General features: G+C 43.4%; 1 protein-coding gene across 2 annotated transcripts in view; it reads left to right on the top strand.

Annotated features, from left to right (window-relative positions):
* The window catches only part of MYBPC1 (myosin binding protein C1), a 60,095-nt gene extending 42,695 nt beyond the window's left edge, over positions 1-17,400 (top strand). Inside the window, exons 15-27 of one of the 2 annotated variants that reach the window (XM_085874947.1) lie at positions 302-598; positions 2,225-2,329; positions 2,614-2,802; positions 3,201-3,335; positions 6,371-6,541; positions 7,650-7,738; positions 9,866-10,061; positions 12,053-12,192; positions 13,158-13,317; positions 14,695-14,831; positions 14,928-15,114; positions 15,415-15,463; positions 16,014-17,400. In XM_085874947.1, coding sequence (XP_085731073.1) covers positions 302-598; positions 2,225-2,329; positions 2,614-2,802; positions 3,201-3,335; positions 6,371-6,541; positions 7,650-7,738; positions 9,866-10,061; positions 12,053-12,192; positions 13,158-13,317; positions 14,695-14,831; positions 14,928-15,114; positions 15,415-15,425 — 1,817 coding nt within the window. In that variant the 3' untranslated portion in view covers positions 15,426-15,463; positions 16,014-17,400. The remainder of the gene's footprint in view (positions 1-301; positions 599-2,224; positions 2,330-2,613; positions 2,803-3,200; positions 3,336-6,370; positions 6,542-7,649; positions 7,739-9,865; positions 10,062-12,052; positions 12,193-13,157; positions 13,318-14,694; positions 14,832-14,927; positions 15,115-15,414; positions 15,464-16,013) is intronic. The other variant, XM_085874946.1, reaches the window with a different exon arrangement.
* The last annotated feature ends 2,815 nt before the right edge of the window (positions 17,401-20,215 follow it).

Raw genomic sequence — 20,215 nt, 5'->3', positions numbered from 1 at the left:
GCCTCGTTTTATAAAGCTCTATTGTCTTATGTAACAAACCATTTTTATACAATGTCTAAAGCTCATGGAGTACCGTATACATACTCGTATGCCACATATAGGGCAAGAATATTAGTTGGCAATGGAAAAATCGACACATGACATGAGATTTTAACCTGAGTCTTTGGCATCGTGAACAATTTACTCAGATGCTAAGAACAAATGGCATGATCCACCTCTGTGCTCTCACTGCTTGTTATTTCTTTGCTTTTTTGGTATCTCTCTGAAATCTTTCTTCTACCTCTCCAAACGAATCCACTAGATGTTCCACGAATTGATCTGAGTGGCTTGGAGTTGAAAGACGGGGCATATGTTGTTGTCGCTGGGACCAAGCTGCGTCTGGACATTCCCATCATGGGAGAGCCAGCTCCCAAGGTCTCCTGGAACCGTGGAAATCAGGGTATCCCCACAACAGGCGGACGGATCCGCGCAGAGGCAATGCAGGAAACAAGCTCACTGGTGATTGACGTTGTGGAGCGTGACGATGAGGCCACATACTCCATCCAGGCCAAGAATGAGGCGGGAGTGGCACATGCAAACGTCAAACTGAAGGTCATCGGTAGGTCATTTTCAACTACTATGTGATTAATGATGGTGCACAAGTGGTAGTGCATGCCTGGTGTTGGCTCAGTGGTTAGGGTGGCGGCTTGGGATCCGAGGGTCCTGAGTTCAAGCCTCGTTGCCCGCTGAATTAATTCACCAGGGGGTTGACTCAGCCTGCCATCCTTCCGAGGTCGGCAAAATGAGTACCAGCTTGCTGGGATGACCGAGTCATTCAAGTATCCTGCGTCAGAGTGGCGACCTGTCCAGGATTGTGCCCAATAGCCAAGGAGACTGCTTCGGCAGCACCAACGCTCTGTACAGAGTATGGTCCCAATGGACTGGACTGGCGGGCTTGGGTCCTCAGGTCACAAGTTCAAATCCTCCCCAATCGTCTGACCGTTGAATTAACACCAGGTAGGGTATCCTGCATCTGAGTATCCTGCATCAGTGGCGACCTGTCCAGGATTGTGCCCAATAGCCCAGGAGACTGCTTTGGCAGCACCGACGCTCTGTACAGAGTATGGTCCCAATGGATGGATGGTAGTCAATGGTACTTTGCCTCAACGAGGTACCTATTATAGCTTTAAAAACAAGAAATTGAATTGCTGAAGTTTGTGTTTGAATGCGTCGCCACATATGTTTTGCTTGTATAAGATGATGTATGCGAGGTAAGGTGGGTGAAATGGCCAAGACAAGAATGCGTACAGAAGGTGAGGCATGAAATTGATAATAAATAACTGCCTCCACCTTCTATCGATCCCTAAATCGAAAAATGTCTGCAAATCAGTTGTTTCAGCTCCTTAGAAGCTCTTTAAGGAGCTTATACATATGCATCACAAACTTGCTTCTTCCAAAGCATCAACATCATAAGTGGAGCGAGAAGATAAGATCGCTCTGGAAATGATTGGAATGAATGAAAGGGAGGAAAAAGGGAATTTTTTTTCAAAGTACACAGGTAGGGAGAGGTCAAAAATTCCATCACAGGTAGTAAGGAGATGGCTCCAAAGAGCAAGGAAATTATTATACAGTTGGTGAAGGCTCTCCATCACCTGATGGCTGCTAGGCAAAGGAAGATGTTACACCAAAGCCACTACACATGTAAGTATGTCCTCTCTAAGAACCTGAAGTCTGTTCGGATTTGGAATGAATAGTCCAGCAGTTCAATGTAGCAAACCTTACAAGGGTAAGACTTCCCTTGCACTGATTTTTCATGGAATCTCATGAAAATATCTCATCAGATTTCTCCTCGGGCTCATTAGTAACTCTGACATCTTTTTGTTAAGGATACCATTTATCGTTTAATGTGGGTTTCGGACCTATTGATCTTGCCATCTCGGGTGACCCTAAACATAAGTATAGCAGACCACTCTGGTGGTGACCAATAAGTGACGATGATCGCAGTGAAACGTACCATCTACTTCCTTAACAAACATATTGAATAATTCAGTCCTTCAAACTTTCTACTGTGTTCTAGCTCTTCCATGAGCCTAAACTTTGCATACAAATTTGAACGGATGTGGGACCATTGTGCATGGAGATTCGTGGTTGGTGAAACCGAATGTGTGACAATTTGTGCAGGCAGTGTAAGTGATTGAGTGTTGTACAGACAATGTGAGTCAGTGATATACCGTTTGTGCTGCAGACTTCCCAGATCCACCAAGTGCTCCTGAAATTACAAGCATTGGAGGAGACTGGTGTGTCTGTGCTTGGAAACCACCAGCATATGACGGAGGACTTCCAATCCTCGGTACCCACAAGCAACATTTAAAATTATTTTGCACGATGTGAACTTCTGACCTACTCAGCATGCAGCAACAGTTGATTTGGAGGGGGAGGGAGGAGGGGAATGTAATAATGAAACAGCAAGGTAGGATGAGGTCATTGACCGAAAATACAATGTGACATTCATAGACAACATTAAAACCTGCAGAAATTCTCACCCAGTATATAGCCATTACAATGTAGCACTCACTGCCTTGCTCGTTAAAAGACGGGAAAAATTGCATTCTATTCAATGCTTTCTTTCTTCAGGATACGTCATTGAGAGAAAGAAGAAGCAAAGTAATCGGTGGATGCGTTTAAACTTCGACACATGGAAAGAGCTGACCTTTGAGGCGAAGAACATGATGGAAGGAGTGCCTTACGAGATGAAGGTGTTCGCGGTCAACTCAGTTGGCACCTCTGCACCCAGTGATCCATCACGTACTTTTGTACCGTTAGGTATTTTTGAGCACACCTCCATTCCTCCATCTCTCCTGTCCTCCAGCTCTCCTGTCCTCCAGCTCTCCTGTCCTCCAGCTCTCCTGTCCTCCAGCTCTCCTGTCCTCCAGCTCTCCTGTCCTCCAGCTCTCCTGTCCTCCAGCTCTCCTGTCCTCCAGCTCTCCTGTCCTCCAGCTCTCCTGTCCTCCAGCTCTCCTGTCCTCCAGCTCTCCTGTCCTCCAGCTCTCATGTCCTCCTGCTCTCGTATCCTCTCACTCAAATCTCTCCCACCTTCCGAGCATGTCCTCAAGCTCTTATGCAGTTCATGTCATACATCACCCAGCTTCCACATGTTTATTATCTCCACTTTCCATGGCTCCTATTCATCAACACCACCATGCCTGGTTGTCTTCCTTCAGCTGCCACGAGTCAACCGACTCACGTTGGTGTGGATGATATAACAGACACCACCGTGTTTCTAAAATGGAGACCACCTGAGAGGATCGGTGCAGCGGGCCTGGATGGTTATCGTATTGAGTACTGCATTGAAGGAGGTGCGTCCAGAATAGTTGTAACCTGGAAAAAAGGAAAAGATAGAATGATGATATGAAGAAGTCAAATCAAGTTAATCGATGAATACTTAAATAGTATAAATTAATGTGGTGAGCAGGATCATAGGTACTGACTCAACATTGTTAAGGCTGGGTGAAAACAATTCATGTTTATCAACACCTAAGGAAGTTCAACCTCCCCTAAAAGTATTGTTGCGAATTCGCGCCCGCCGGCGTGCGGAAGGCCACGTGACTCGAATCGTGGCACGTCGCCCACCGGACGGACAATTCAGTCGTGACCCTCTCGGACAAATGCCGGGAGCTAGTCACGGGTGGGGGGTTTAACCCCACCTCGATCATGCCAATTGCCAACCCGCGCAGGATAGGGTTGCTCGCCAAATTTGATCTACCTAAGTACCTGCGCGAATGGTCGACCGGGCGATCGCACCACGCCACAGGCCGACTCTGGACACGAACCGCTTAAGCGATCCGTTCTATGCTACAGTGATAACCGAGCAGTGTTATCGTCGGCCTCGACGGTTCCGATTAATTATCGGGCGTATTAAGCCCACTACGAACCCTTTACGTGAAGCAGGATGGAGGGTCAATAAAGAAAAGACGAAGCGAAACGGGAAAACAGTTCACACAATGCACATTTATTAAGCGACACACGGAAAGCACACAGATACAGCCAAACAGTTAAAATGCACATATAGCAGTTAACACAAAAGAAACAATGACGCAGAGTTACTACCGAATACGCGTACACACGGCAACACTTATACAGTTCTACTTTACAGACGGCGCCAACACACATTTACTCAAAAGCAAAGGAAAGAAGCCACCCTCATAGACAAGGGGGCAGACAGGCCTGGAGGCCAATATGTGCGCGTGACCTGGAGGAGCGGCCAGGTCCGCGAGACCGGGGGGGGGGTCCTACCCGCGTCCTCGTGACGCGTTGGCGGACGAGCCGCAGATGTGGCCGCGTGGCTGTGCCCCGACTCCGTGCTCCTTGGCGGGTTTCGTTGGCACGACGTTTGGAGTGGGGCGGGAACGGGGCCCCCTTTTTGCACTATCTCGGTGCGGAGGAAAGGGGGAATTGTTGATGCCCTGGGGGAGGAGAATGGCTGGCTAGCTTGGGTCCCGCGACGAGCGATCTCACACCGCGACCTCGTCGCCGACCACCGTCCTTCTCGCCTCGGACCTGAGCTCCTTTGCCTCTTCCCGCAACTCTCCTCAGCCGACTGCAGAACCCAACTCGATGCCACACCGAGGACTTCGCCACCCGACTCCACTCTCTGCCACACCGATGAGTCGACTCACTTTGCCCTGCCGACACACACTGCTACTGCCACACTCTGCCACGATTCGCCTTGCGCTCGCCGTTTTATAGGCCGGCAGGAGAAAACAATATGCAAATATCCGGATCAGGATGACCTCGTGGGCGGAGCCACGCTCGCCAACTGGATGGAGGAAAAGTGGGCGTGAACCTCCCCTGATCCTAGAATTTGCATATATCGATTTCACACAGACGCGCCTGGAGGCGGGGCCAAGCCGCTCCGCGCTTGCTAATTGGACGGATCAGAAGTGGGCGTGTAGCATTCTTGATCCGAATTCTCCCTCGGAAAGGCCGCTATTTGCACTCGCGGCTCGGTGCGTATCGCTGAACGAGCCCAAGACAGCCCGATGCTCAGTGTTCACAGGTGGTGCGGGAATGGCCGTAGAAGGAGAGAGGTGAGGGTGGTGGAGGGTTTATCGGTGGTGGTTTGATGGTTATGGTGCCGTTTGGGAATGACGGTGATGCGGTTTGCGGGATTGAGTTGTGAAGGTAAAGGTCGTGGCTGTTGGCGTTGTTGTTGTTGTTGTCTGAGGGTTGGAGCGTGGTTGTAGTTGGTGACGATGGCTGGCGTGGTGGTTAAGGTGGTTGTTGTGTGATGGCGGTTGAGACGTGGTTGGTTCAAAATAAAGATAGAACAGAAAAACGGCTATCTCAAAGCGTCGCAGCCTGAATGAATCACATAAATTCCCTCTAGACAACGGATTTGCGGCTAACTACACATGTACTTAGAGATATCTCACCGATGGACCCTTCATGGTGTAATGCGAATTTCCACAGCCGTAACAGCATCATCGTGTTAAGCGAGGTCCACGACAAGCGATGATGTTTATACAACAAGTGGAAAATTAAAATTTCTGCAAATATCGAATCAATGAATCTTTAACGTCTACCAACACCCATTGCTTGCAGACGGATCTTTGGCTTGACATCCAAATGACAATTTTCATTCGTCCAATCGATGTCAAGCATTGATGCCTTGTCCTACATGCAAAACACCATGAGTGTGACAACTTTATATTGCTGAATCGAGATTTGGACCCATGTTAATGAGCCAGCTCAAAGTGGCATTATGGTCACCAGACTCTAGAATTCTGGTTAAAGTGTCTGTTTCTGAGTTTGGGAGGTCAATGGTTCAAGCTCTGGCTGAGTCACACCAAAGATGTTAAAATATTCCATGCTGCTTCCTTGCTTGATGCTCAGCAAGGGACTTGGGGGTGGGTGGGTTCTCCTTAATTACCCATGATGAATGGCATCCTTGGTACCCCCAAGTGCTTACCCAAGATCGTTGGCCGTGTTTGCCTGAGGTCAAGTCCTGTGTTGTCTGGCATCTCCGTCTACATGTGTGAGAGTGATTTGTATGACATCTCTTCCATGAGCCATATCCTTTGTAAAAATAAACAGTGAAAATATAAATGATCAAACTGATAAATCTTCTGCTTTTTGCAATACAAGTTTAGTTTCCATTTAATGTAAAGTATCCATGATGGGCCAGACGACTTTTTCCTTGTATATGTCATTGATTACAAATGAAATTTATTTTTCTTGAATAGCAAATTGGGTTGATTTGAACGCATGATCATATCGGATTTCTATTTCCACAATGTTTGCAATGTAAGAGGCTGAAATGGCATGTCAGGCCTTTTTTGTTCCTCTGCTTATTTAAATGTCATCCTTCTTTGTTTGTTGCTTGTGTGTTTAGAGGACAAGTGGGTGTGCGTGAACCCCAACAAACTTATTGAAAATCCAGGGTCCACTATCAGAGACCTACCTACTGGTGCCTCCTTGTTCTTCCGCATATTTGCGGTAAACCTGGCGGGGGAGAGTGAACCCGGGATCATGTCGCAGCCGGTCACCATTCGAGAGAAAGTTGGTATGGACAAGCATTGCGATTTTCATCAAGCCATACAATGTGTGCCCTGTTCTGAGCTCGGATGGTTTAACATTTTGCAATGCAACATTTTCAGTCGCAGGTCTATATAATCTCTGCATGGTTGTTGTTGCTTTTGTTGTTGTGGTTCTTGTTGGGGGTCGATTTTTGAAATTGCAACCCATTGGTCACTCAACTGCCGGATCCCACCCACATTTGTCGCTTGACTCCATCCACCACGGCACCAAGATGAAAATTGCAATAACATCATACAATTTTTTCTGTCAACAAATCTATCCCTAGATGAACCTCACAAATTTTCATACTGATCGAATGCAACGTTCTTCGTGTCGAATTTTGACCGGGATACCACTTCAGCGATGACGTCATAATCAAATCACCCTTATTCCCCATGCAGCGTAGTTGCCAGATGCCAAGTTTCAATTTTTTTCCATGGTGCGGTTTAGGAGATAGAGGTCCAAAGTTTTTTCCAACATGGCTGCTGCCCCAGGTGACCGATGTTGTCATAATTATCATTAAAAATTTCTGCATTATTAGTCGCACCTCTGGTTTAAATTTAGTGTCAATCAGACAAGCGGTTGCAGATAAAAGAGAAAATTCACAGAGACGTACGTTCTGACAACCCGAAAACATAATGTCACCAGCAACGTCGTCACTGGAGGCAAAAAGACGAATTTTAACCAACTACCCCTCCCCAAAAGTTTCACCCAAATTAGTATTTCTTCCCAATCCTAAACTCTGCAACTTTCCCACACCTCCTTTTTTCCCCGCTCCTCTACCCTATACAAGGAATACAAGGAGCTTGGACACAGAAGGTCATTTGGTCCATCACGCCTGTGCTTTATCCACATCCCATTCATTTCACATTTCAGTTCAAAACATTGTTATTGGCTCACTGATTTCTCAACGTGGCAAATAACAGCTCGTACGATTGAGTGCAAAACTCCTATCAGTGGCTTTCAGCACTTTATTGTCCCTGAAGTAGCATTTGCATTGTCTCTGCCATTTGTCTCCATCTTCACGTTTGTTAACCGTCTCCTTGTCCTTTTTTTTTTTTTTTTTTCATTACCTTCTCTCGTGCTTGAGACAGAAAAACCACGGATCCTCCTTCCAAGACAACTCCGGCAGGCTTATATCAAGAGAGTCGGAGAGCCGGTCAACATCGTCATTCCCTTCATGGTTTGTCATTTGTCTCTTCTGTCCCTCTCAATCCATAACCCAATACGGATTACATCTATTACATGAGAAAAAAGATATAATTTTTGATACTCCCTACTTACATTTTGTACGTTTCCTAACCTTCCCATTAATATTCCCTCTCCCCCTCCCCCTTACTCACTTCCCATCTCCATTCCCTTTAACTATCCACATTAACTCTATTGCATTCCATTCTGTTTCTCCATTTCCCCTCAATTTGGCACTCACTCCCATACTACAGCCCATACATAACAAAACAAATGACCCCTTGAATCTCAACGCTAACAACCTTCGACACCTCTCTTTCTTCCAAATTATCCATCCTGGTGCAGAAACCCTAAGACGCCTTCACATTATAACATTACAATCATTCTGCAATAACAAAACCCATATTTACTGGGGTGCCTTGAGATTCACATGGACTTTCTTTGTTGTATGGAACATATAAAAGTAATAGTTCAGAGCTGATCTGTGCAATCTGAATGACATTGTTTACCCAATTACCCAATGCACGAGCACATTCACCCTCGACGACTCAAATCCCACCCACCCCACAAACCGAATCCAATGCACCCTCCATTCAATTAGGGGATGGTCAGGGCAAAGAGGTCTTAACATTTGTCTGTATTTAAAATTTAGGACTCATCACTACCTCGTTCCTCAAATATGGGTCCACAATTTAAAATTGCCCAATGGGTCCACAATCTTAGAACTTTTGACTGGATAAGTGGACATGAAATATATCCAGGATAGAATGGTGGGATGTTGGGGAACATGGGGGTTTTGGTTTGGACCAGAAAAGTAAATAATTATTAATTCACCAGAAACTAGGCCACTATTAGATATCGCGATGTCACCAGATATGCCTCCGCCAGCATTATACATTCTTGCACCAAGTTGGATTTAAATCCCTGAACCCAGATTCAAAATATTAAATAATTCTGGCTACCAGACCATGCGTCCATTGAGGTTGAAATTTAAACTGTATATTCCCCATGAGTACTTGATCATAACTGTGACGTTTCAGATTGACTGATGAAGCGGCTCAAGAGAAATATTTTCAAAAAGATTTTCGTTCAAACCAATATGGCTGCCAGACCATGCGACGTATTCATTATTTGTGAACAACCTGGTATCGCCAAGGATTGTCGAGCATGTGGGTGAAGTTTCCCCTTGATCTGTTAAGCCATTCTGGAGATTATTTTTCAAGGTTTGAGGGTAAATACAATATGGCTGCCAAATCATGTGATCTATGACGTCACAGTTGAGAACTTTTTGGTCCTCACGGATAAGCGATCATATCTGTAAAGTTTTGCCTCGATCTGTTCAGCCATTTTGAAGATTTTTGAAAGTTTTACATTAAAAACAATATGGCCGCCGAAGCACATGACCAATGACGTCATCAATTTTTTTGCCAATTACAGTTTAGCTCTGGATGAACCTCAAATTTTCATACTGATTGAATGCAGCATGCTCCCTGTCGAATTTTGACCGGGATACCACTTCACCGATGAGGTCATAATCAAATCACCCGAATTCCCCATGCAGAGTAGTTGCCAGGTGCAAAGTTTCAATTTTTTTTCCATGGTGTGGTTTCGGAGATACAGAGGTCCAAGTTTCTTCCATTTTTCCAACATGGCTGCCACCCCACGTGACCTATGACGTCATAATTATTAAAAAAAAAAACTGCATGAGTATTCGCATCTACGGTACGGTGAAAATTTCGTGTCGATCGGATAAGCGGTTGTAGAGAAAGTAGAGAAAATTTGCATTAGATGTACATACGTACGTACAACCCGAAAACATAATACCACCGGCGACTTTGTCACCGCAGGCATAAAAAATTATTATAAGCCTTCATTAAAATTTATTTAACATGTTCTTCCACAAGGATTATGACTGGAGACATTAAATTCTCATGATATATGTGTGGTGCTGCCCAGGCTTCAGGTTTTGCTGTATTTTTCTCAAGTTGGGAAGACAAGCTGCATCTACCCCACTCCACACTTTCTTTCAAATCCTGGATTTTCAAATGCATAGACACGGTACTGATGCAGTGACCCATTCCATTACCTGACTTTTGCATCTGACTGCCATCACATCTCTTAGGGCAAACCTCGACCAAAGGTGGCCTGGTTGAAGGAAGGCAAGGCTGTTGATACCAGTCAGGTAAACATCCGGAACTCAGACACCGACACCATCCTCTTCATCCGCAAGTGCTGCCGTGAGGACTCTGGGAAATACGAGTTGTCTGTCACAGTGGAAGACTTTGCCACCAAGGCAACCATTAAATTGCAGGTTGTCGGTACGTTTAATTTCCAAATATACTGCTTCGTTCATGCACTTGTGCTGTATCACTGTTTCTGTTTTATAATCTATGTAGGGCTAGCAGGATAGCGTAGAAGTACTCACACTCGCCTCAGAGCTGTTTAGCTTGGGTTCAAATCCCGACAGATATAAATTGCCACGCTGGTGTTTCGCAGGCAGGATGGATGTTAAACCAGGTGTCCCATCTGCAAGCATTCGTTGGTGGATGTTAAAGATTACACGGTGTCCTGCGTGAGTGAGTTAGCGCCGGCACCCTGAACAAATTCCTGCCTCGACTGCAGATAGGAAGTGGTCTGTTCATCTTTGATATCGTACTCTGTAATCCCAGATCGCAATACTTGCTATCTTAGTGTGTGGTCGCTGTCTGGGAAGCGGCTTCCCCACTATAACCAAATTGACCTTGTAGTTTGCAAACAACCATCATCGATTGTGAAGGACAAACATTATTATTTATAATCTATGTCATAGTTTTGTCTTCAGGTACATTCTGAGGATTGCATCAGCGAGGCAACATCATTCTTCTGCGACAGATGAACTCATAACCTCGTATACACGAACAATTCCCCTCTATCCTATCATGTAGTTCAGGAAGAAGTGGCATGAAAATAGAGGGAAGTGGATGTAAACGCAGACAGGGTGTTAAAGGACAATTTTGAGCTGTGTGAAGTAATTGATTCTAATTACCATTCTGGCAGACCACCATGAGGCCCATCTATAACTGTGCACCTTTGTTTTCGAATGTCTGAATGGCCATCCGTTAGAGAACCTGATGAGAAGCATCGCCGGTTTTTACCGCACGCACAAAATAAAAAAGTGAGGTTAAGCAATAATTGGTTTACTTTGTCAGTCTGTCTGTCTGCAGATGTCAGTCTATAATCGAGGAATAAATTTCAATGTAGTGTTATATTTTGAACAATGTAGAACACTAACCTGCAGTTTAGCAGTACCTTGGCTCTGAATTTGGCAAATTGTATTGAATGTCAAACCTGAGCACGCATGCACACAAAGGAGTGGATCATTTTTTTTTACTCTGCCTGTCAAACAAAATCGAAAATCATTCCAAACAGGAAACTTACTGTTTTTAGGGACGTCGTAAAGGACACAAACAACAGGTATGAATAACTAATGGGATATGTCAGATAGGGTGGTGTAAAACTTCCAAGATAAGGGGTTTTTAAAAAGTTTTTTTTTTGTGCAGCCTTTAAAACCTTTCTTATATTTCAATTGAATTAAAGACTGTAGAACACAAATCACCTGTTTGGCCCTTCCAAAAAGCTCCAATTTAGCAGTACTTGGACAAAATATTTCACCATTTCGACTAATCAAATTTGCCGCTTGCACTCTCAGCGTTGGGGAATATCGAGTCACACAAAATCACGGCTCATAGAAAATATCGATCATGCTTGGAAAGGCAAAGCAGGAGTTGAAAAGACCCTTTTTAAAGTTTTTTCTTTTGGTACAGCCTTTAAAACCTTAATTATATTTCCTTTTTCTGAAGACTAAGCCTGATGTTGGCTTAGTGGTTAAGGTGGCTGGCTTGGGACCTACGAGTCCTGAGTTTGAGCTCCTGCCTACTGTTGAATTAACACCAGGTGGGGTTGATTCAGCCTGTCAACCTTCTGAGGTTGGCAAAATGAGTACCAGTGTACTGGGTTAATAACTATTCGAGGTAACCTGTGTCGGAGTGGTGACCCATCCGGGACTGTACTCCCTGCCAATGTAACGGTAGCCTGATGCACCTTTACGGCACGAAAGGAATGGTATTATTATTTATCGAGACTGTGTGGGGGAAAGGTGTTCTATGAACTCTCTAGTTTGAAACTGTTTTGAACAAGATAATTTATTTTAAGAGCAAAGTTAAGTAGGTACATCACATGATATAAAACTGACCATTGCATACATTTCCAGGTAGTGGTACTTATACGATTTTTTTTTGTCTCATTATCCCAACTCCATTGCTCACTTCAGAGAAACCGGGTCCTCCAACTAACATAAAGATTGTGGACGTGTGGGAAAGTACCGCCGAGCTTACCTGGTCTCCACCCAGAGACAATGGTAATGCAACTATCACTGGCTACACCATCCAGAAAGCAGACAAAAAGACCATGGTATGTTCTCCACATTCATGTTTCCACCGGTATGATGGTGCCAGGGTAAAGGAAAATATCGTTGGCAATGTGTTTTCTTTGCCTCGATCCTGTATTGTTTATCCTTTTGCGTTTGGTATTACCACTTGTGTCTACCTGTCGCTTCAATGATGGATTTAATCAAAAGACAGCAAGTTGTACTTCATAACCATATTGCAGGTCTCTAGCTGAATCTCAATGAGGATGTAAAATGAAGTGAAACACATGAAAAAGGACCTTTTATAAGACTAGTAGTAGTAGTAGTAGTAGTAGTAGTAGTTTTTGGTGATGCTGTCGGCGTGACTGCAGTTGCTGTTTGTTTGCTCTTTCTGTGTATTATTATTTTTTCTTATATTGCTTTGACAAGTATTAGCATACTGTATATAATTGTGTGCGCTTCTTCCACATCCGTCACGCTTTGTTCTGAAGGGTTCCCGCTGTTGTAACATTGGAACCGCTGCATTAAAGCTCCAGCTCCTTCCTCCTCAATCCTGTAAAGACGGGCTTTCAAAACAAGGCATTTTTATGATTAAACGGATCAAATTTTTGTTCCAAGGAAATCGATTTCAGCTTTTCAATGGTACCATTGTTAGTATTCTATGACAGCAGGAACCCTTTAGAATAAAGCGTGATGGATGTGCACACACACACACACACACACACACACACACACACACACACACACACACACACACACACACACACACACACACACACACACGATACTTGCATCAGAAAGTTTTCAAAAGTTACTTCTTGTGTTTAGAAAAGATTGGACAGCATCCAGGATAGGTGTATATATGGTGTACATAATGTAATTGCCTCATCGCATTGCGGTTCATATTGCAATACATCAGCTAGAGCACGTATTCGCTTGATCGTGCCCTAAATGTACGACAGATGAACTCGTATTGTGTTTGACTAAAACACTGCAATTCCTTTCCCAGGAATGGTTCACTGTATGTGAACATGTGCGACGTCCGGCCTGCACCGTCTCTGACCTCATCATTGGGAACGAGTACTACTTCCGCATTTTCTCCGAGAACATGTGTGGCTTAAGCGAGGAGGGAGGGCAGAGCAAGGATTCTGCGCGCATTTGCAAGACTGGTACTTATTTCCTTAAAGTTATAAAAATTCACTCAATAATCCTATTTCTTCTCACCCCTCAAGTGTTTCCAAAATTGCATCATTACTATCACAACCGAGAACACTTTCATCCTGAACTAGCAGAAAGACCCGTCTCTTTGCTGACGGGAATACAAATCTTTGTTGCGACGGATAAATATAAATCGATGGGGCAAGAACAAAAAACAAGATAACCAGCATTGCAAGTTGGCGTTTGTAGTTTCACTACGTGTGCCCGTGTACCCACGCACAAACCATCCTTTTTTTCTTTGCATCACAAACCTTCCTGGGAGTTCCCTGAATCCACCATCGTTGGATTCTTTGAAATCCGTTAATCCGTTCAAGTTACAGCACGACAAACAAACAAACAGACACGGCTCCTTTTATAATATAGATGTCACCAGCTTTTTCAAACCTCAGCGGTGTGTTCCGTTAACAAGTGGCTTGCTCGATTCAATAGCGCTCAAGCAAGAACTCCAACGGAACGGAGCGCTCGGCACCGCTTAAGAACATGACGGTCTCCAATGAAAACAATGCTGTCGTGGTACTCGAGCAAATGCTGTCCGGGAGGTCGTTTTCAGTTTTACTCTATCCTCTTGTGACAACTTCCCCAAACAAATTGATTGCATTAGCAGCAGCTACAGAGGGTATCAGGAAGAGGAAAACAAATAAATGGGGAGTTAGAAGGAGTTATCTATGCACCTTCCCCTCTATCCTATCTAGCAGGCTATATGCACCCATGCCAAGCTTATCTATGCACCTTCCATTGTGCACTTTGGGGAGAGTGGGTGGAGGGGTTTTGCATGTTTGTAGATTTTAAAGAATTTGGATTGAAAGTCTTACAGCCTTCTTGTTTTACAACTTTTGCAACTTCTTGAGGATTTCGAGCTTCAATCGTGATTTAACAAGGTTTCAGGGGTACAGGGTGGCTGGCTGGCTTTTCCATGAGTAATTATTCTGGCTGAGGGCAGGCACAGTACTGCTGGAGCAGTTTCCTGTCAAGGGTTACACTGGGTGGTTTGCCATTGTCTTCCCAGCAGTAGTTAGAGCAGGAATTTGTAACTTACCCATGGGGATTTTTAGCTAATGCTTGCAGACCGGACGCCAAGTTTAATGTCCATCCAAGGGACGGCACACATATTCTGTTTAATAAAGTGCAGAGACCTCCAAAGAGTAGTATTGCACCGATGAAACACCCTACCTGTGAAACAACCGGATGACAGTTTTTATCTGGAATGAGATTCGAACGTAGGCAAGACAGCTGAGGCAAGTGTGTATACCCCTTAGCAACGTCCGCTACACAAGTAATTACCAAGACTTAATAAATACCAAGACAATCCCGTCCCTCTTCCCATGCAGGTAAACCATACAAGAATCCACTATATAATGAACACGACTTCACTGAAGCACCAATCTTTTCCCATCCACTGGTGGACCTTCAGGCTGTGGCTGGATACAACACCACTCTCAGCTGCTGTTGCCGTGGAAACCCAAAGGTTGATAAGAATAAATCATTTTGGGTGACCACCTGAAAGTTATAAATGCGTACATCTTGGTTGTAACTCCAAGCTAATCATTGATCTGTGTTCCAGCCGAAATTCTTATGGTTGAAGAACAAAATGGAGATAACAGACAACCCTCGTTATCGCATGTTGATCAATCAAGGCGTTTGCTCTCTTGAGATCAGAAAACCAAGCTCATATGATGGAGGAGTTTACACTTGTTCAGCTGTCAATCCTCTCGGAGAGGCCGAGGTGTCCTGCAAGCTGGAGGTGAAAGGTATGAACATAAACCTGGAGACCCTATCTCTCATCTACCTCGTCATGGTTAAACCTCTGAATGGGAATGATGTTCCTTTTCTTTTGTCATAAAAGTATCCCTCGACTTGGATTTTCAGAGACCTAGTCAAGTACGTCCATCATTCTTACCACCTGGTAAAATATTTTCTCCACCGTCATTCACTCTCATTCCTTTTTCTCCATCCATATGTCATCCACCTTTGAATGTGCTTAATTCACTCCTTCGACAAAGGCTCTTTCCACCATTTAACACCCACTCCTTCTTCCCACCTCCCACCAGTTGTCCAATAAGCACGTGCGGCCACCCCAACCCCAATGTCTGCTGCCAGGTGAGCTCATATGTATGTGAGGCTGCATATGGAGCTTTTCACAGCCTGCCCTGTACCCTGCCTCCAAAATCTAATACTGATGCTAACACCAACCACACTGCTAACATTTGCTCTAACACCAACCACTAATGAAGCAGAAAATAGGTCATCTCATGGCTACAACAGTGACCCATCTTGTCTTTTCTTCGCAACCCTCATTACCCACGTCGTTTACATGCTGCATGGAACCTGCTGCAAACCCCACAATGGGGCAATTTTTGCCATGTTCCTTGAGAGTGGCTGCATGTAAACGCATGAGATGGTTGTGACTGCATCCACCCTTGGGATATATTGCCTCAAAGATGATTTTCACCATCATCGAAGATGACAACAAGGACATTGTTTTGATGATTTTCAACACCGTCAAACAGGACAACAAGGGCAGTTTTATGGTGATGTCAAAATAATCCAGCAGGATAATGAATTAAACAGGAGTGTCATGATTTTCCTTCCGGATCTTAAACTTGTCTTGCTTTTGCTTTCTTTTTAATTCTCTCCTTACTCCCCCAAGGATCTCCTCAACTTCTCGATCTTCTTCTCAAGGGTGTCCCTATCTCCGCCATCAATACCATGGCACATTCACAGAAATAGTGCCTCCATTTTACATAATCTCCATCAACATGATGACCAGCACTGTATCATCTCAGTGTACTTTCCTCTTCCCATAACTGTCTTTTCACCATGACAAATGGACTTATGCCCCTCTCCTTTCGTGCTATTCCCAATTCCCATCCACCCCACTCTCACACCAAATTGATTGCTTATGACTAGATATTTTATTAACTAAAAGGTGAGAAAGGAAATTCTAACCTCCGTGAGAAGCAAAGCTGATGTTTAGGGTCTTAGCCCGTACCTTGCTCAAATGAAGGGCTAACATCCAAAATATTTGCTTCATTTTGCTTCCCATGGTCTTTAGCATAGCATGATCAACTCTTGGTTGATAAAACCGATTGGTCCAATTGACTGCTCACAGAATCCGACATGAGCCTTAACAGAAACCCGACGTGAAGATATAGTACTCGTCAGGTTCCTTATAAAACTTTCCATGTTATCGATTTCCTTCCCATCGGCTATTTCTCCCACTCATTATTCACACCTGTTCCTTTTATTTACATCCACTCATTATTCTGCAGACTTCTACCTTCCTCTTCTCTTCCGAAACCCTTCCACAAAACAAGGCACTCCATGATCATGTCTGCTTACAATTAAGGTGATTGAAAGTGCTGAACGTAAAGAGTAGGAGTGTTGTTTCAGTTGGAAAATACCCAAAGCCGAAGGACGTTTGATCAAGGTCAAGACAAAATACTGAATGAGATTTTGATGAAAAGGTTAAAATGAATGAGGAGGCTGCTGCTGATGGTACATTAAAAGATTGTGATGCTAGTAGACTTTAATTTTGAACTTATTGGCCATGTATTCAACTCACTGGTGTCCGACTTGTTCTCATTGTCATGACCTGCTTCACTCGATTTTACTTATATTTGATAAATGTAGCGTTTCCAACTTATAAGTTAAGTCATTAAAGTAGATGTGTATCATCTTGAAGTTATACGACGTTGACGTAGTATACACAACCAAAGAATGCTGCTATCAGTTTGAATCCTCATCCTGAATGATACAAGGATTGATGAAAAGTGACATGAGGTTGGTTAACTGGTTCACAAGAAAAGGTGATCAGGAAGTTTCTATTTCATTGGGATTAACCACACCTTGTAGTACCGCACACAATGTCAGGACAAATCTTTCACATTGTTAATCCCCAAATCCCCCAAAACAAATATACAACCTGCAGAATGTCTGCCTGTGAATATTCGGACAGACATCATATGTTACAGATTTGTATTTTTGCGTCTCACTCTGTCTTGCAGTGTCGGCTGAATAAATTACGAAAAACTTTCTATCTCACTATTGTTTGTACAGCTACAATTTGCGGTCATAATTATCCACGGTGTCTTTCCTTGGTTTACAGTATTTGAAAGTGTTGGGCAGCTTATTGCACCTCTCAATGGTTCGGTCAGGTCAGGTATGGGAGCAGGCGCTGGAGCAGCGTGTTGCTGCATCTACTTTCCACCAGTACTCCAGGGGCCACCATCTGGCTATCCCCCAGGCAGATGCCTTGCCTATCCCCACCTCCTTGAGATGAATATTGAAATTTCAGTAGATTTATAGGTTTCAACCCTGAAAAAAAAGTTATAAAAAATAAATAAATAAACTTATCAAAGACTTTAATCATGATGCTGCTCTTCGATCACGTTGAAGAATAAACTTGCAAATACACTTACGTGTTTGACATTAAGTAGCAAAAGAAGCCTGTGCAGGAGAACAAAAGTTATCATACAGGCCAGAGCAGGAAATGACAACACGTTAGCAATTGTAGATGAAAGGTTTTAATAAGAAGATGGCCTCAATGTCTTCAACAACTCTGAACAATATTCTTTGGAGATTTATTCGTCATGAACGACGTGTTTGGCGAATCTTTCTGATTGATTTGCTCGAGCCATGCTGTGATGCACTGCGGATTGAAATGCTTTATAAATAATTTCTGTATATATGGATGGTTGCAGAGGTCGCTTTAGTTCAAGCAGTCATTGCCTTTGTCTTCAAATTCTGTCAAGTCGAAGAATCGTGTTTCTGCATGGTGCTCATCTTATCCCAAATAAAACTGCATTCAATAGTACAAGTCATCATCTCGCCGAATGTCCGACTCTTTTATTCTTATGATAGACGACCTTTAGTAAGCCTTGTGTTGGCTTAATGGTTAAAGGCGACTGGCTTAAGATCTTAGGGTCTTGAGTTTGAGCCCCTGTCGTGCCGTTGAAATAACAACAGATGGGTTGACTTAGCCCGTCATAATGAGTACCAGCTAACTGATAGTAGGGGCACTGCATCAGTGGCACAGACAATCTTCCAGAAAAATGATGCAACTAGCAGCCACATGCTGCATACAAAACAGTCGCAACAACGACCTTGAGCGGCCGTTTCCAAAAACTGACTGAACCGCTTACCCACGAGGTTTACTTGATGTACAGAGATAAATCACTGGAGTGAAACCTGCGAAGCAAATAAAAATCGGCATTTTTGGACTACCCTCAAGGAGGACGCATTCTAAGTTTTCCCAGGCATTTAAAAAGTCAAACTGTGAACTTTTATTTTCTCGCGGCCCAAATAAATCCATCTTATCTAAGAGAATTAGTAATGAGACAGCCGGATTGCATTTGAGAATTCAACTGGATGGTATTCATAGAATACAAACCCCACGCAGTCTTGAGAACTACTTGGTGTGTGCCAACTCTCTTCAAGTTGTTTTTTTCTTTGATCCAATATGGCGGCCAGACCACGTGACCGATGACATCATCTATCAAACCATATTTCCCATGGGTAGGTGATCAATTCGTTAAATTTCACATTGATTGGTTAAGCGGTTTCTTATACGAAGATTTTCAAAGGTTTTTCCCTTCGATCCAATATGGCTGCCAGACCATGTGATGTATGATGGTCATTTTTAGATAAGTCTTACTCACGTTGTTGTTCTTGTGGACGTTTCTGTTTCACAGCCTCCAGTTTTCATCGAAACTTGGCGTATAGATGTAAAAATACCCTGTGTAGACACTAACCATCTCCGGTTTTGAAAATTCCTCCGAGAAAAAAAAGTTATGACGTCAAAATATCTCCGCTAATGGAAATCACCTAAAAAATTATCTCCGAAACTAGGCAAGCTTTTTGAATTCTGCTAGCAGGAATCGAACATATGAATTACCGCCCATATGATACATCACTATGACGTCATCAATTTTTATGACGTCATTCCTATTTTTTGACATTTTTTGTATCAACCCAGAGTTTTCATCGGATCTTCGTGAAACTTGCCATGTATATGCAGAAAGCCCACGCGCAGGCAGTAACCATCTCTGATTTTGGAAATTCTTCCTAGAAAAAAAAAAGTTGACGTCATAATATCGCCGCTAATGGAAATCGCCTATACCATTATCTCCGAAACTGGGCAAGCTGTTTGAATTTTGTTTGCGGGAATCAAGCCGGGCATTAGCACAGATAATTTAACACAAACTTGATACATCACAATGACGTCATATTCGTTTTATGACGTCATCATTAAGAGGATGAGGATCTTAGCTTATTCGAGCTTGTTATGAAAATCCAGCTCAAATTTCAAGTGAATCGGACGAAAATCCAGCTCAAATTTCAAGTGAATCGGACGAAAATTGAGGCTTTCAGAAATTTGGCTTAAGTTGACCTCAAAAAATAATTGGTGGTTGAATTCAGTGAGGTGATATGAAAATTTTGTTCAAATTTCAAGTCAATTGGATGAAAATTGACAATTTTAGAAATCTGGCCGATGTTGACCTTAAAAATAATTATAATTGGTGGTTGAATTCAATGAACAAATATGCAAATCCTCTTCAAATTTAGTCAATCGGATGAAAATTGAGAATTTTAGAAATCTGGCCGATGTTGACCTTTTCGCCTATGTAGACCTCAAAAATAATTGGTGGTTAAATTCAATGAACAAATATGCAAATCCTCTTCAAATTTAGTCAATCAGATGAAAACTGAGGATTTTAGAAAATTAGCCATTGTTGAACTTTTGACCTTTAGACCTCAAAGATCTAAAGTGGTTGCATGTCCTACAGTGCATGTCCTACAGTGTCCTTCACGAAAAGTAGGTGAGCTATTAATGGCACCCTGGCCAAATCT

This window comes from Eptatretus burgeri, chromosome 3, assembly GCF_056783735.1.
Source record: "Eptatretus burgeri isolate ZD-2024b chromosome 3, Ebu_testis_v1, whole genome shotgun sequence".
Taxonomy (NCBI): Eukaryota; Metazoa; Chordata; class Myxini; order Myxiniformes; family Myxinidae; genus Eptatretus; species Eptatretus burgeri.
This window is presented reverse-complemented; position numbering and strand designations above follow the sequence as displayed.